The sequence below is a fragment of the Haliotis rubra genome, unplaced genomic scaffold (assembly GCF_003918875.1).
Source record: "Haliotis rubra isolate DU_JTF1 unplaced genomic scaffold, ASM391887v1 Scf897, whole genome shotgun sequence".
In the NCBI taxonomy this organism is placed as follows: domain Eukaryota; kingdom Metazoa; phylum Mollusca; class Gastropoda; order Lepetellida; family Haliotidae; genus Haliotis; species Haliotis rubra.
The window spans coordinates 149581-165930 of NW_025767631.1; the positions used below are offsets into that span (position 1 = coordinate 149581).

General features: G+C 42.3%; 1 protein-coding gene across 3 annotated transcripts; it reads right to left on the bottom strand.

The window, feature by feature from the left end:
* Positions 1–784: 784 nt before the first annotated feature.
* On the bottom strand, positions 785–15780 carry LOC124263744 (PRELI domain-containing protein 2-like). 3 transcript variants are annotated; one of them, XM_046698450.1, is made up of 6 exons: positions 15589–15780; positions 12676–12733; positions 11644–11717; positions 9407–9567; positions 1772–1877; positions 785–1441 (listed from the first exon to the last, which is right to left on the bottom strand). In XM_046698450.1, the coding sequence occupies exons 1-6, from the start codon at positions 15661–15663 to the stop codon at positions 1385–1387; spliced, it is 531 nt and encodes a 176-aa protein (XP_046554406.1). In that variant the 5' UTR covers positions 15664–15780; the 3' UTR covers positions 785–1384. The 3 variants fall into 3 exon arrangements, with proteins under 3 accessions (XP_046554406.1, XP_046554407.1, XP_046554405.1); XM_046698451.1 differs by lacking the exon at positions 15589–15780 and adding an exon at positions 15336–15428; XM_046698449.1 differs by lacking the exon at positions 15589–15780 and adding an exon at positions 13219–13314.
* Between the last annotated feature and the right edge of the window lie 570 nt (positions 15781–16350).

Below are 16350 nucleotides of genomic sequence, written 5' to 3' on the forward strand. Positions count from 1 at the left end.
GAGTGAATTGTCCATGTAGGTGTGCAGGTTTTGCTGTTGGTGAGTGAAGTGTCTATGCAGGTGTGCAGGTATCGCTGTTGGTGAGTGAAGTGTCTATGTAGGTGTGCAGGTATCGCTGTTGGTGAGTAAAGTGTCAATGTAGGTGTGCAGATATCGCTGTTGGTGAGTGAAGTGTCCATGTAGGTGTGCATGTATCGCTGTTGGTGAGTGAAGTGTCCATGTAGGTGTGCAGGTTTTGCTGTTGGTGAGTGAAGTGTCCATGTAGGTGTGCAGGTATCGCTGTTGGTGAGTGAAGTGTCCATGTAGGTGTGCAGGTTTTGCTGGTGGTGAGTGAAGTGTCCATATAGGTGTGCAGGTTTTGCTGTTGGTGAGTGAAGTGTGCATGTAGGTATGCAGGTTTTGCTGGTGGTGAGTGAAGTGTCCATGTAGGTGTGCAGGTTTTGCTGTTGGTGAGTGAAGTGTCCATGTAGGTGTGCAGGTTTTGCTGTTGGTGAGTGAAGTGTACATGTAGGTGTGCAGGTTTCGCTGTTGGTGAGTGAAGTGTCCATGTAGGTGTGCAGGTTTTGCTGTTGGTGAGTGAAGTGTACATGTAGGTGTGCAGGTTTCGCTGTTGGTGAGTGAAGTGTCCATGTAGGTGTGCAGGTTTTGCTGTTGGTGAGTGAAGTGTACATGTATATGGATCATGAGGTTGGCGCTTGGATTTTCCCTATTGCCGTGGTGATGATCACACTTCAGGAGTCAGCAGCAGTTGGTTCTAGGATATGAAGGATACAAGGAAGAGAAATTTTGTAAATCTTCTTCATATGATGAAACAATGTCATGTTCTCAACAGTACTATGTTATGGCATATATTACACCTGTATTATTGCACCAGGTAGAAGATCAATAAATCCTGAACTAGAGATGACTAGCTGGTACACTGTCCTGAGAAATCACATCCCTGAGATCAGGTCAGGCCGAAGTAGCTGGACTGCCCACAATGACATGTGACCATGTGGAAACCTGGCCTGGCAGAGTAGTCTCCCTTCAAAGATACCATGACTTCTTTTCAGTAATCTTGTAAACCAAATTGTACTGGTCTTCCAAATGTGACTGACTGTGTGAAAGGATCTTCAGTTGTTTACCGACTCACTCAGCATCGGACAGGGAGTGATTGGGGATTGATCTGAGATCTTCAACAATGTACTCATGTAAGACAAATTAAAGATGTTTGTTGTTTTGACAAAGATTTCATAGAGTATGATGTATCGCTACATTGAAATCTCCGTTACAAAAACTTTTACAAAATCCCTGATGGTGACAGTCACACAATCTACTCATGACATTCTCAGAGTATTGTGTTACGTGGGGGACGGGGGAGGGATGTATGCTGCTGGGTCATGCATCAACTGGGAGTGTCGCCAGATCGCTCTTCAAGTAGCTGGTCCATAATCCTCAGGCCCTGTAGAAACATGACTGATTCTGTATAAAGAAATCAACATGGCAAAAAATTTCCAATAACTAGAATTATGGATTTTTCAGCTCACACTTTGATAAACATGGGACAAATGTATAAAACAAACTTATCCTCTCCACTTTAATCATAATGTAAAACAATTCTAAGTTGGACAATGTCTGGTAAAAAGTAAACCATCTGTTTGCCAAGAACGACTTTTTCTTTATTTCTAACTTTTTTGTCCACCAGTTTCACAACATTTTCTAATGTAACATGTTAAAACAATAACTATTAAAGTGGAAATACCCACATTATATTCCTCCAAACATTGCTCACCCTTTTCACTCCTGAATGTAAAAATCCCTCTGCAAACATTTCAAGGACTCTCCCGAATGGTCCAAAAGCCTTCACGTCGATCACCCCATGCTGCTCCAGAACGGTCCTGGTTCAACAAAGTGAGAACTTGTCATTAAAGTTGTAAAAACAAATTATAAATTACAAATTGCAGCTAATAAGTTACACCAGCTCTCGAATTTAAGCAAAACACTTTAACCATCAGGCTTCCTCAATAAAAGTACTCGAAAACAGTGATCATGTGTTGCCTCTTCTGTACACCGGTAGTCATTCACATAGTTATAGATTAACACTATATGTTGTTACATTTACACACTTGTAAGTCAATTCAATTTAAGTTAATTCTGATCTAAACGTTCAAAATATCCTAATTGTGGAAGTCGCGGTGGCTGAGCAGGTTAGGAGGCTGATTTTGTGTGATGGCGATTAGGTGCCTGACTCTGAGGACGGGACGGGACTCAACCCAAAATGTAATTTTCTGAATAAAATTGATATTTTATACTTATCCTGACTCATGCTCTTTTGCTTGTCTTCTTCTTCTTGCGAACATAGTGGAACACTTGTATTTCCCTAATTGAAGCTCCCTTCAATGTAAAATCACTAATTAGTACTCAGCAAGAGTTACTTCCCTTTCCGAATGCGCGGGAAAGGAGGCGCCACCTCTTCCCACATGCTTCACTATCTCCTGTTTAACGAGCCCAACACTTGAATTTACAGGGAAATCCAAAGTGTTATGTGGGGAGGATGGGAGGGCTTACCTCATGAGTCAGGATAAGTATAAAATATCAATTTTATTCAGAAAATTACATATTTTTCCTTAACCTGACTCATGCTCTTTTGCTTGTAGAATCCTACGGAAACGGAGGTGGGAAGAAGAATACTTTGGATTTAAATAATTAGTGATTTATATATGTAATAACCCCCTACGGGAACTTCATAATGGCACTGTAATTAAGATAATTCCTGCTGCTATAATATATAAGTTCTACCAGCTGCCATAGATGGGGTACTACAATATTTAGATACTATTATAATAAAAATAATAGTATAAAGGCGACTCCAAAGTGGAGAAGCGACCCAATGTACATGTAACATCAGTACTGGGCTTAAGACTAATGTAGACTTAAGATAAGTATATAATTAGCACAAAACTCTGTAGAGTTATAAGCTAGATAATACTGGTATGATATATACAGAATAATCTCGTGAGACTATGTCTCATCGTCTACGAGGGACTGTCAACTGCTGTGCGAGGACCATGGGACCGAAATGGTGAATACCTGAGACGTCCTCGGTGGTGATATCTCTCAGATAGTGGTTAGCAAACACCATGTTGGATTTCCAAAAGCAGCCCTCCATAATGGTATTCAATGAGCAATTTCCGTGTAGAGTGAGTGTCGAAGCCAGTGCTCTGATTTCATGGGGATTAGATGCTCTTGGAGGGTCGAGTCCTGCAGCCTTGTAGGCACGAAGTATGACAGTTCTGATCCATATCGATATGGTGGTACGAGAGACTTCGGTCTGAGTCGCTGTCGATAGAGGGATGAATAACCGCTTGAGTTGTTGTCGCCTCGTTTTGGATCATTGTAGATAGATTTTGAGTGCTCTCACTGGGCATAATGATAGGTCAAGCGTATCATGAGGTCCGAGAATTGAGGAAAGTGCAGGGACATGGAATAATCTGTCTGGTTGACCTGGCAATTGATTCTTGGCGATAAAGTCCCATCGCAGTCCCATATGCACTATGTTTTGATTGTCATCGAAACGTGTTCTCTCATAATCTAGAGCGTGAATTTCTGACATCCTGGCTGCCGTTGCTAGGGATAACAGGAACAATGTTTTCTGTGTCAAGAATTCAAATGATGTTGATTCCAGTGGTTCATAGGCCTCACTTGTGAGGTGTTGGAGCACTATATTTAGATCCATGCTGGAGCGAAATCTCTGTTTCTGATCCTCCAATCGGAATGAACTAAGCATGGCCAGTAACTCTGGCGTTTTAGTTAACTTGACACCCGTTCTCATAGTTATAACTGAACTTAGAGCTGCGAGATATGTTGACAATGTCGAGCCTTTTAGACGTTTAGTTTGTCGTAGGTAACAAAGGTAGTCAGCCACTTGTGGATGTGTAGCATTTCTAGCTGTAAATCCCTTTTAACAGCTATGTCTCAAAACTATGCCACTTGTCGTCATACAAGTTAGCGTAGTAGAATTCGCGTAAAGCAAAGCGTGACTACTTTCGCCGCTCTGGCTGATTAACCTCTCTTGTTTAGACACACTTTAATACAGTCCATACGTTAAAGTTGGAATGTTTCTGGGTTTCTGTGTGCTTGTTTGGTGTGAGGATGTACTAGTAGATTCGAGCGCTTTGGTAGTTGTAGTATTGGTTGTCCGATTTCTTGAATTAGAATGGGAAACCACGTTCTCGCTGGCCAGTAGGGCGCGACCAAAATCAGTTGGAGGCTCTGAGTTTGTCTGATTTTCTGTAACACCTTTGGAATTAGCGCTGGCCTTCCCATGAAACGCGCAGCTGGCCTTCCCAGGATATGCTTAGTGCGTCCGTTGCCCACGCTTGTGGATCCGGGACTGGTGATACGTAATGTTGTTAGCTGATTGTTGAAGCGAGTGGCGAATAGGTCTACTAGCGGAGCTCCTATTTCCTTGATAATCTGTGCAAAGATTTCTGTATGGAGCATCCATTCTGTCGGTGACGGTAGATGTGGCCGAGAGAGTGCATCTGCTAGTACATTCTTGGCTCCAGGAATATGACATGCTCTGACATGTATGTTGAGATCGTCGATTAGATCGAACAGTTGAAAGCATAGAGTCAATAGGTTCAATGATCTCATTGAGCCTTGTTTGTTTATATAAAACGCCACTGTTGAGTTGTCGGTGTGAATCATTAGATGCGCATTCTGTAGAATGGTGCTCCAATGTAGTAGGGCATTGATTACTGCTTTCATTTCTAGCATGTTTATGTGCAGCTTGCTCTCTTGTTGGTTCCATAACCCTGATGCCGTCCGGTTGGCGAGATGAGCTCCCCAATCTTGGAGCGACACGTCTACATAGAGATGGGTTTTGAATTCCGGCTCTGTTAAATAGATGCCTTCACAGACATTCGACCTCCTGGTCCACCATAGTAGATGAGGTCTGATGTGCCTTTGGTAGACTGAATGGTTGTAGGTCGTCGAGATGAGCGTTGATGAGGACCTGTAACGGACGTAACTGTAGTCTGCCTCTGACTGTCATGTCTTGGGCTGACGTGAGGAGACCCAACAGACTCTGCCATTGTCGTAGTGGTAGCGGAGAGAGTAAGGCTTGTGGGATGGTCTGTTGATCTTGAGCCATCGGTCCTCTGGTACAACGATATGGTTCTGTGTTGTGAGAAATCGAATGCCTAGAAATTGCAGATCTTGCGTAGGTTCTAGGTCCGACTTGAGTAGATTTACTAACCATCCTAGCTGCATTAGTAGCTTGATGATGAAGTTTAACTGTAGTTTGAGACGCTGTGGATCTTGATCTACTTGAATCCAGTCGTCGAAGTAGAACGCACTGCGTAGCCCTAGACGATGTAGGTAAGTGACGATAGGTTTCGTTACTCTTGTGAATAACCAGGGGGCCGATGATATTCCAAATGGGAGTACATTCCATTGGTAATGCAGCCCGTCTAGTGTAAACCGTAGGTATTTCCTGGATTCGGGATGTATTGGGATATGTAGATAAGCATCCTGCAGATCTATACTGGCCATGTAGTCCATGGGACGAACTAGGTGCAGTAGTTGAGGTAGATGTATCATGCGAACATTGGCGGTTTGCGTAGATAATCTCTGTTGAACGTGCTCATGTTGTAGATGAGTCGGAACTTTTCCTTGGAGTTTTTCTTGGGCACTAGGAAAACTGGGGAGTAGAAGCCTGGTTCGATGTTTACTTGATCCAGTACTTCTATGGCCTGCTTGGTTAGGAGAGATGAAACAGCTTCTCGTAACTTTGGTAGTTGTTGAGCCTGAAAGTCGAACTTGTGAGGGTTGACTGTAAGCGGAGGCGTGGCCTGTAGTTGGATTCGATATCCGTGTTGTAGGATGTTGGAGACATATGGATCCTGTAGAATTCCCCAGTTCTCCCAGTGCAGTTGAAGGCGTCCACCCACTTGTGATGGTTGTACTGGAACGGCTGGGGGTGGAAGACTCCAGTCGTTCCGAACCCGTCCTTCATCGTTTATAGTTGCAGGAGCCTCTGGGTGCCCTGCCTCTTCCAGATCCTCCCCTGTAGTTGCCATATGGCCGACGAAAGGAATCTTTTCCTCCTCTTGAACCGGCCATCTTCCTGTCCCGTGCTTTTTGTAAGCCAGTAAACTTTGATCTTCCTGAATACCTCTGTGATGTCTGTCTGATGACGCTAGCTAGCGTGTCCATCGACTTTATCATAAGGACTTCCCTTGAATCCTTGGTGACTTCTTTAGAGAATCTATCTATTCCTCCAGCAAAGATTGATGGCGTAGACCACGGGGCTGTGTAGAGTGAAAATGTGAACTGTTCACCCCAACTGCAGGAAGCGAGGAGACCTTGACGACGAGCCAGAGTTAGCGCTACGGATACTGATGTTAGATGATCCGTTAAAAACTGCTGGTCCTCCTTCTGCATAAGGAGGGCCGAGTATATCATTCTGTCGTCTTCTGATGTAGAACCTCGAAATCTGGTGATGAGAGTTTCATTAATCGTTCTTGATCTGTTAAGGCCGAAGAACATTCTTCTTGTCATGGTTTCGATCTGAGCCAGCTTGCGGTCGTCTATCTTATAGTTCTTAGTCTTGGCATCGTTGATGACTTTGAAGTTATCGTCGATTTCTTGTGCCTTGAAAAATGGGTCCATATTATGGGTTGAGAACTTTTGGCGTTGAACTGTGGTAAGTGCGGCGCCTGGGCTTTAGTGGCTTTATGGAAGGCTGAGTCCAGATTCTGTGGGACCGCTGCTATCGGATCGATCGGAGGTAGGGTGATTGTATCTGCGTCGTCCTCCCTCATGAGATAGGTGTGGGCCGGGTTACCGTTCTTGGAAGGTGAAGATAGGTCCAGGTTGTTAACCATCCAGTAGTGTATTTCTGCGTCGGAGAAAATGATGCCTCCATCATCTTCTGTAACGGGATCGCTGATAAGAGGTTGATGCTCTTCCGATGGTGACTGAGGTGGAGACCTGTATACTTGTACAGCTCTGCAGGGTGACGTCAACGGAGACCTGTCTGGGGACTTCCGTGAAGACTTGTGATAACGATGTGGTGATCTGTGAGGAGATCGACAAGGTGAAGCGAGCGAGGAGATTGGCGCGGGCTTAACGGCCTGATGAGCTGCCTCTGTATAGTGACCTTCGAGGAGATCTATGTGGTGACGGTGATAGCTTGCGAAGCTCTTGGGAATCCCTCGATGACCTTCTAGACGAAGATGACTTGGAGCCTGTAACTAGTGCCCTTCGAAAGACCTTTGCGAAGCTTCATCTGAGTCGGTCCTGGGGAGTGACTTGACTTTTCGCGAAGGCTTCGTGGAAGTCTGAGTCGAGAATGCTGGGGTCCAAGTCTGAGTCCGGGATGAGAGGATCTTCCTTCGCGAACCTCTACGTGGTGAAGGCTGACTGACTGACTGGACTGAGTTTGACGATGCCGGTGTTAGCAATATTCCAGCAACATCACGGGCGGGGACACCAGAAAGGCTGAACATCTGGGTCGAACCCGCAGAGGTGGGCTTCAACGCCCTACCCCCAGCAGGTGGGGCTGAACATCTGGGTCCTCCGCTGATGTGGGCTGGTAGCAGCCGCCACGTTGACGTGAGGTCCCTCTGGGTGGTAGCAGCCGCTTCGTTGGAGCCTCTGGGGACGCTCACGCTGGAGGCTCTGGGCTGGTTGTCTCTCCAGTCCGTAGCGGTCTTCCATCATCTTCATAATCTGAAGAACCAGGTCGTCTGGGACGGTCTGCGAAGATGTAGTTGCTGCCCTATCTGCGTTGGTAGCGACGGGACCCTCAGGAAGATCGGTACATCAGCGTTGGTACATCAGGCTGCATGTAGATCTGCGCTGACGTCACTGTTGCCGACACCGGTCGTTTCTTGTGATACACATCAAGTATGATGATCGGCTGATCATCATACAGGCCCAGTTCTGCGGCAGGAACAATCTCAGCTGAGAAAGTCCTAGTAGACTTCGTTGATTTCCCCTTGGAGGTAGATGCTGCCCTGGGGGTGCGGAGTCTGCGTTGAGTTGAAGTAGAAGCCCTCTTAGTCTTCGGCTGAGACGACGGGATGTCTGGGGATGCAGGACGCTTCTTGGAGACGGCGGACTGCGTCCCACGCCTCTCCTCCGAGGGTAACTCTAGCGGAACACCAGACGGGAGGGGGTCGTCCGACAGCAGTTGACTGGCGAGGGGTTCAGATGTATCAGCCATGGCTAGACTCTGCTTACGTGACCTATCTGCTGCACGTCTCAAGACACAAAGTAAATATTTGTCAAAAGCAGAATTAGACAATTTATTACAGTAACTGCAACGTGAAGAAAATGAACATGGTGCAGTACAGCTAGGGCATATTAAATGCGGATCAGCAGCAGAAAAACGTAACCTGCAAACAGTACAGATTTTCATCAACGTAAACTACTGAACAATCACGGCGTCCCGTGAATAAACAGCAGAAATACGAATAAATATCAATACATAATTGTTGAAGGATACTAGCTAAACCTCTATAGATGACTAAAAGAGGTAACTAAATAAGAATAATCAAAGGATATAGTGTGTAGGGAGACACAGGCGCTCTCACATCCTGCTCACTGGGCGAAGAAGAAGGAGAGAGTGAACCATGTGGGAAGAGGTGGCGCCTCCTTTCCCGCGCATTCGGAAAGGGAAGTAACTCTTGGTGAGTACTAATTAGTGATTTTACATTGAAGGGAGCTTCAATTAGGGAAATACAAGTGTTCCACTATGTTCGCAAGAAGAAGAAGACAAGCAAAAGAGCATGAGTCAGGATAAGGAATTATAACATACTAGAACCTAATTTAGATACTGAAATGATGGCAATCCTATTCACACCGGATTTGGGGGCTCAATACTGCTACACAAAGCTTTGTATCCACATAATGTCCAATACAGTATCACAGGTACAGTGATAACATGGGTAGTCAATCAAAGGTACAGCTTACAGGATCCTGTGAAGTCACACAATCCACCAACTGAAACCTCAAGCCACCAGACTCTAATAATATGAGCACTCGCTGCCGGTCTGACATCAAGCCATCAAACAGTGATAACATGGTGGTCAATGTCTGACATCAAGCCATCAAACAGTGATAACATGGTGGTCAATGTCTGACATCAAGCCATCAAACAGTGATAACATGGTGGTCAATGTCTGACATCAAGCCATCAAACAGTGATAACATGGGAACTCTCTGTCTGACGTCAAGCCATCAAACAGTGATAACATGGGAACTCTCTGTCTGACATCAAGCCATCAAACAGTGATAACATGGGTAGTCAATGTCTGACAAACCTCCTCGATTGATAAAATGTACAGTTTATTGATGGCAGGTAATTCAGGTAAAGGATTAGGTTTAACACATATCAATATTTAAGAAAATCACACACCATTTAGGATTCTCCTGACATGGTTTGAATGTTGATTCCTCCCACATGTGGGCGTACTTGGACCACGTGATATTGCAGCTCCGCAGACGAAACTCGGGTTTCCGAAAATCTAGCCATGCCTCTTCTTTCAACAACATGTTTTGTTCATTCAACACACTGATCTGAATGTGCAATAAAACAGCAGTTTATAGTTGTTATTACTGATCTGAATGTACAATAATACAGTAGTATGTATTTGATATTACTGGTCTGAATGTACAACAATACAGAGGTTTATATTTGTTATTACTGGTCTGAATGTACAACAATACAGAGGTATATATTTGTTATTACTGGTCTGAATGTACAATAATACAGTGGTATATATTTGTTATTACTGGTCTGAATGTACAATAATACAGTGGTATTTATTTGTTATTACTGGTCTGAATGTACAATAATACTGGTATATACTTGTTATTACTGATCTGAATGTACAACAATATAGAGGTATATATTTGTTATTACTGATCTGAATGTACAATAATACAGTGGTATATATTTGTTATTACTGGTCTGAATCTACAATAATACAGTGGTATATACTTGTTATTACTGATCTGAATGTACAACAATACAGAGGTATATATTTGTTATTACTGATCTGAATGTACAATAATACAGTGGTATATATTTGTTATTACTGGTCTGAATGTACAATAATACTGGTATATACTTGTTATTACTGATCTGAATGTACAACAATACAGAGGTATATATTTGTTATTACTGATATGAATGTACAATAATACAGTGGTATATACTTGTTATTACTGATCTGAATGTACAATAATACAGTGGTATATATTTGTTATTACTGGTCTGAATGTACAATAATACTGGTATATACTTGTTATTACTGATCTGAATGTACAACAATACAGAGGTATATATTTGTTGTTACTGGTCTGAATGTACAATAATACAGAGGTATATACTTGTTATTACTGGTCTGAATGTACAATAATACAGAGGTATATATTTGTTATTACTGGTCTGAATGTACAATAATACAGTGGTATATATTTGTTATTACTGGTCAGAATGTACAATAATACTGGTATATTCTTGTTATTACTGATCTGAATGTACAACAATACAGAGGTATATATTTGTTATTACGTCTGAATGTACAATAATACAGAGGTATATACTTGTTATTACTGGTCTGAATGTACAATAATACAGTGGTATATATTTGTTATTACTGGTCTGAATGTACAATAATACAGTGGTATATATTTGTTATTACTGGATCTGAATGTACAATAATACAGTGGTATATATTTGTTATTACTGATCTGAATGTACAATAATACAGTGGTATATACTTGTTATTACTGATCTGAATGTACAATAATACAGTGGTATATACTTGTTATTACTGATCTGAATGTACAATAATACAGCGATATTGTATTGCATACCATAACTGCTATTTCATGTATGTGCCCAATCAAAACTATGTTGCATCTTCGGAGGTGGACAAACTTAGTAAATGAAAACAGGAAAATTGCAATCAAACATCACTTGACATGATAGATCAATTGTCATTCCTGTTATGCTACCTGTTATCCGCATATTAGTTCAAGAGATTTTAATCAAGTTGAATAAATAATGGTGCAGATGTGTGTAGAAGTTGAGAGTTAATGTTTACTTCACAGGCAATAGACGTTCATCTCAGTCTAACTACTGCCTAGTAAATGTACCTATCACGTATTGCTAAAGCGCCATGCCACACTGATTAGGTGCCTGAATAATTAGGATTTTGGTAACTGGTGACCAATCCAATAGAGTGAGTGAGTGAGTGAGTGAGTATGGTTTTACACTGCTTTAGCAATATTCCAGCAATATCCTGGCAGGAGACACTATAAATGGGCTTCACACATTACACCCATGTTGGGAATCAGCCCTGGGTCTTCGTCCTGAAAAGCCAATGTTTCAACCACTAGGCTACCCCAGCGTCCCCTATTCAACAGAACTGACTGACTGACTGACTGACTGACTGAGTTTGGTTTTACGCCGCTTTTAGCAATATTCCAGCAACATCATGGCTGGGGACACCACAAATGGGCTTCACACAATGTACCCATTTGGGGATTTGAACCCGGGTCTTCTGCGTGACAAGCCAACGCTTTAACCACTAGGCTACCCACCGCCCCTATTCAACAAAAATAAAAATGATTTTCAATACTTACAGACCGGAGTATGTTTGGTATAACATTTGTACACACTGCTATCCTTTTCCTGTAGTCGATGCCCTGAGTGAAATCTGAAAACACCAGTACAGTGTAGCACTGTCAGTACCAGGCAAATCTCACAATACACTGGGGCGGCTACTGACAATGGGTGAGTTGGTGCACAGCAGTATACATTAAGTGTGAGTGAGTGAGTGAGTGAGTGAGTAGGTGAGTGAGATTTACGCCTCTTTCAGCAATATTCCTGCAATATTCCCCACAGCAGGGGACACCAGAAATGAGCTTTGCACATGGGCTATACTCAAGCAGGCAGTCTGTAAATAATCGAGTCTGGACCAGACAATCCAGTGATGAACAGCATGATATACTCAAATGGGATACAATGACATGTGTCAACCAAGTCAGCGAGCCTGACCACCCAATCCTGTTAGTCACCTCTTACGACAAGTATGGATTACTGAAGACCAATTCTAACCCAGATCTTCACGGGTCCACACCTGTAGCAGAACTCACAATCACAAATCACAAAGTGATCAAATCACAAAATGTCTCACTGTACAAAAACGCTGCACAGTCTCATAACAATAACTGCACTACAGAATAGATTCAAACTGTCTTCATTTCAGAAGAGAAAATGCCAGTCAACAATACCATGAAGCCAATTACTATCAACAAGTTTGTGTGCCATCAACGTGTCTCAAACCGCCAAACATGGAGAACATCCCCAATAATTTTTAAAGACATTTATCATCATGTTTTGATGGTTGTACATGATTCATGTATTTGTTTCTATGACAAGCATTAAGTTGTCGGGAAGCCTGCAGTAGCAAACAATCTACATGGTTCACTTTTAGTCAGGTCCCACCCAAGGATCCCCATCTAATCTACATCTTCCCTGTGTGGTTATCTATTCTTCTGTGGGATCCAGGGTGTGTCCAATCAGTGAGTTGTGTGTACACTTTTCCTAAATTCAGCTCTGCTCAGTACCACCTGTAAACATACTTTGGGCCTGGACCTGCTGTTAAACCATACCTGTCTTGTGTTCCACCGTCTCCACTCGCTCCACATACTTCTCCTGCTTGCAAGGATACTGTAACACAACACTGGATGGTTCCATGGGATACTGTAACACAACACTGGATGGTCAGCAACATGGAAACTAATGAACATAGGATAAGTGTGTTTCCATGAGATACTGTAACACAACACTGGATGGTCAGCAACATGGAAACTAATGAACATAGGATAAGTGTGTTTCCATGAGATACTGTAACACAACACTGGATGGTCAGCAACATGGAAACTAATGAACATAGGATAAGTGTGTTTCCATGAGATACTGTAACACAACGCTGGATGGTCAGCAGCATGGAAACTAATGAACATAGGATAAGTGTGTTTCCATTAGATTCAAGATCTCTCCCACACAGACTGGGAATGGAGAGATCTCATGACATGACTAGCCATACTTCTGTCAGGTATTCACCTCGGTCAGATGTTGATAATATGGGATGAGTGTCTCGATGGTCGAAGCCAAATATCAATGTGAGCTATACAGGTGCCACTTACCAATACCATAGACACTACAGCCCAGTGATTGGAACTTCTGACAGGCAGCCGATTCCCAGATACCATGCCCCAGGCTTTCACGAAAAAGGTAATCATCCGAGATCTGCTTTGATTTAGGCCACAGTATCAAACTAAAGTACTGTCGGAAATAGAAAAAAACTGTTTTTAGGCTGTTACTCTGTATCCCTAAAATTTACACAATTGCAAATAGCATATGTCGAAATAACCCACATCGGCCTAACTGGGCGTTCAGCGGGATGCGTAATAAGATATCCAGAAAAGCATGTTTACTCGTAAAATCGGGCAAAACTTAGAAAAGATACGAACAGCTGCTGAAAACAACAGATCAGACTATAGATGGCAATTAGGTCGATCAGCCAGGTATGACAACGGACCGTCAACTCACTTGGCATGAAATGCACGTGCTGCCCACAGACACAAGGGGTCATCTCAAATACCTTTTATGCTTTTTCATGTGTATTGAATATGTCTCTACTGATTTTCTAATCTTAGCTAATATCTCTATCCCCAAGCCCGACCCCAACTACCGTCTTGGTTTTGCTTTTGAGACGATCCCTCCTACCTGTTTCTTTTTATAGTGATGAGACTCCATGGCAGCCACATCCTTCATGGTTTCAGTATTAAAGTTATTATTGTTTATGTCAGCTATCGTTTATAATGAAGCTAAGTTTAATTTCAAAATGGACATTAAAAAATTGTCCTTTGTAATATAATATCACCACACACTAATTTGCATAAAGCCATGGCCTGTTCCAAATAAGTCGCTTTGGACTTACAAAAACCTGCATTTCTCATTTATGCACTAATCTCTCCTCAGTAAAGTCCTTTTTCTATGTTTCCTATCTCCCTACCACTGAGACTGTAGTAAGGCCAAACTTAGTTCAACAGATATTTCACACTTACACTATTAACTACATAAATTGTAGATATCAATGTGAAAAAGGTTTTTTCTATTTCCGACAGTACTTTAACATTCAGCACTCAACCATGTTCATTCACATTCTGTTCAAAGTGATGTTCACAAACATACTCACTCACTCACTCATACGTGTATGAATCTGGGATTCAAGCCTACGCTCCCTGTTGGGACTCAACCTACGCTCCCTGTTAGGACTCAACCTACGCTCCCTGTTGGGACTCAACCTACGCTCCCTGTTGGGACTCAACCTACGCTCCCTGTTGGGACTCAACCTACGCTCCCTGTTGGGACTCAACCTACGCTCCCTGTTGGGACTCAACCTACGCTCCCTGTTGGGACTCAACCTACGCTCCCTGTTGGGACTCAACCTACACTCCCTGTTGGGACTCAACCTACACTTCTTGTTGGGACTCAACCTACACTCCCTGTTGGGACTCAACCTAATGAGAGTACTAGATTCTGTACTTCACTGAGACAGCGGGATCCCAAACCTACGCTCCCTGTTGGGACTCAACCTTATGAGGGTACTAGATTCTGTACTTTACTGAGAAAGCAGGATCCCAAACATATGTTACAACTTATACTCAGCAGAACATATACCTCATCACCCTGCACCACCAATCACAAAGATTTAAAACATAACTGCTACACTTCGAGTCTCCGTCCAAGGTAATTTCCTAAGCTAAAGTTAAAATACTTGTTGAAGCTTCTGTAAAATCATGACCAATATGGAATTTAAACAAGCTCATTTCACAGTAGCCATATATATATACTTCCAACTACTGTTTCGCTGACGTCAATATATCTGATTTATTTAGAATACTTGGCAACCATACACTCAGACTTATCCCAAAACATTTAAAATGCAATTAGCATGAAAAGAAACATCACTGTCGTTTCTTTTGCATCTTTTAACATCACTGAATTCAACAGAAATGAAAACATCATTCTTAACATTGAAAATATGTTCAAAATTCGTTTAGATAAATTTTTGGACCGTTTCACCCGTTGAAGACAACATCACACTGAATCATTTCCCCCGCCGATCGACACCGTCGATGACATTGACGTATATTATATACACAATCATGACAATACTTGTCGAACGAAAGTATCCACACATCACTTCATGCACCGTGCACTATATAATTTATAACCACGCGTCGTGTTTGCACTGCAATACCTTTATAGAGTCAAAATATAGCACATGATTTTGCAAAATCGGACTCATATTTCAAATTCGGACATATATGTGTGTGAGTTTTGACGGTTGATTATCAATTGCTGTAGTGGCCTGTCTGTATCCCCCATTTTATCCTTCACAATATGCGGCATCCAGTTGCAGGTCAGCACGTGCAACTCGTGCTTACATAAGAATATATGTTCACGTATCCTTCATGGTCTGCAGCTAACACACCAGATATTCTCATACTTGCCTTAGTAAAATGAGTTTGCACCACGAATTCCAGCGGGTATTTGAATATATGGCGAATGTCCACGGATATAACCATGCTGTCTTCTGTGCACGTTTGTAAACATCAAAACAGTCTTTTGATGACTAGCGCCCCGTCTTGCATTTATGTTTCATAAATTCTGTCGGCCGCGCATACAGAAAGTGGAACCAGTCACAAGTTTTGACATTTTCATTCCGCCAAAGACGCGAGAGTTCCTATATGTATTTTACGTTTCTTCAATAGATTGTCAACTACCAACCAACTGAACAGTACACCAGGACCTCATTTAAAACACACAAAAAAACACGACTTAATTTGGCATACAATGTTTTCGATATGATCCAAGATTTCACTCTTTTTCCTCTGGTCATTATGACAAAGTAGAACTCATTTGCCGGACCCATCCATGCTCGTATCGATATGGTAACAAGTATCACCAGAGTTATCTCCCTTCTGCCACTTCAGTCAATGTCGAAAATTTCACTTCCCCAGTCATTTTAATAGGTCTAGTCAAAACTTCATAAGGAGTTAAAAAAATTGTTGATTTTTAACAGTGTGTCTAAAATGTTGGGTGTGCTATTTTTTTTAAATAATAATCCCAGCCCATTATTCTCAAAAATGCGAGGTTTGCCTATCATATCAGTGAATGTCTACTTACTTGTACATGTACATGGGATGTATATACTTTGTGACAATTCATCCCATCACCGACCTCCTACTTTGTAGTACCCCAAGATGTATTTA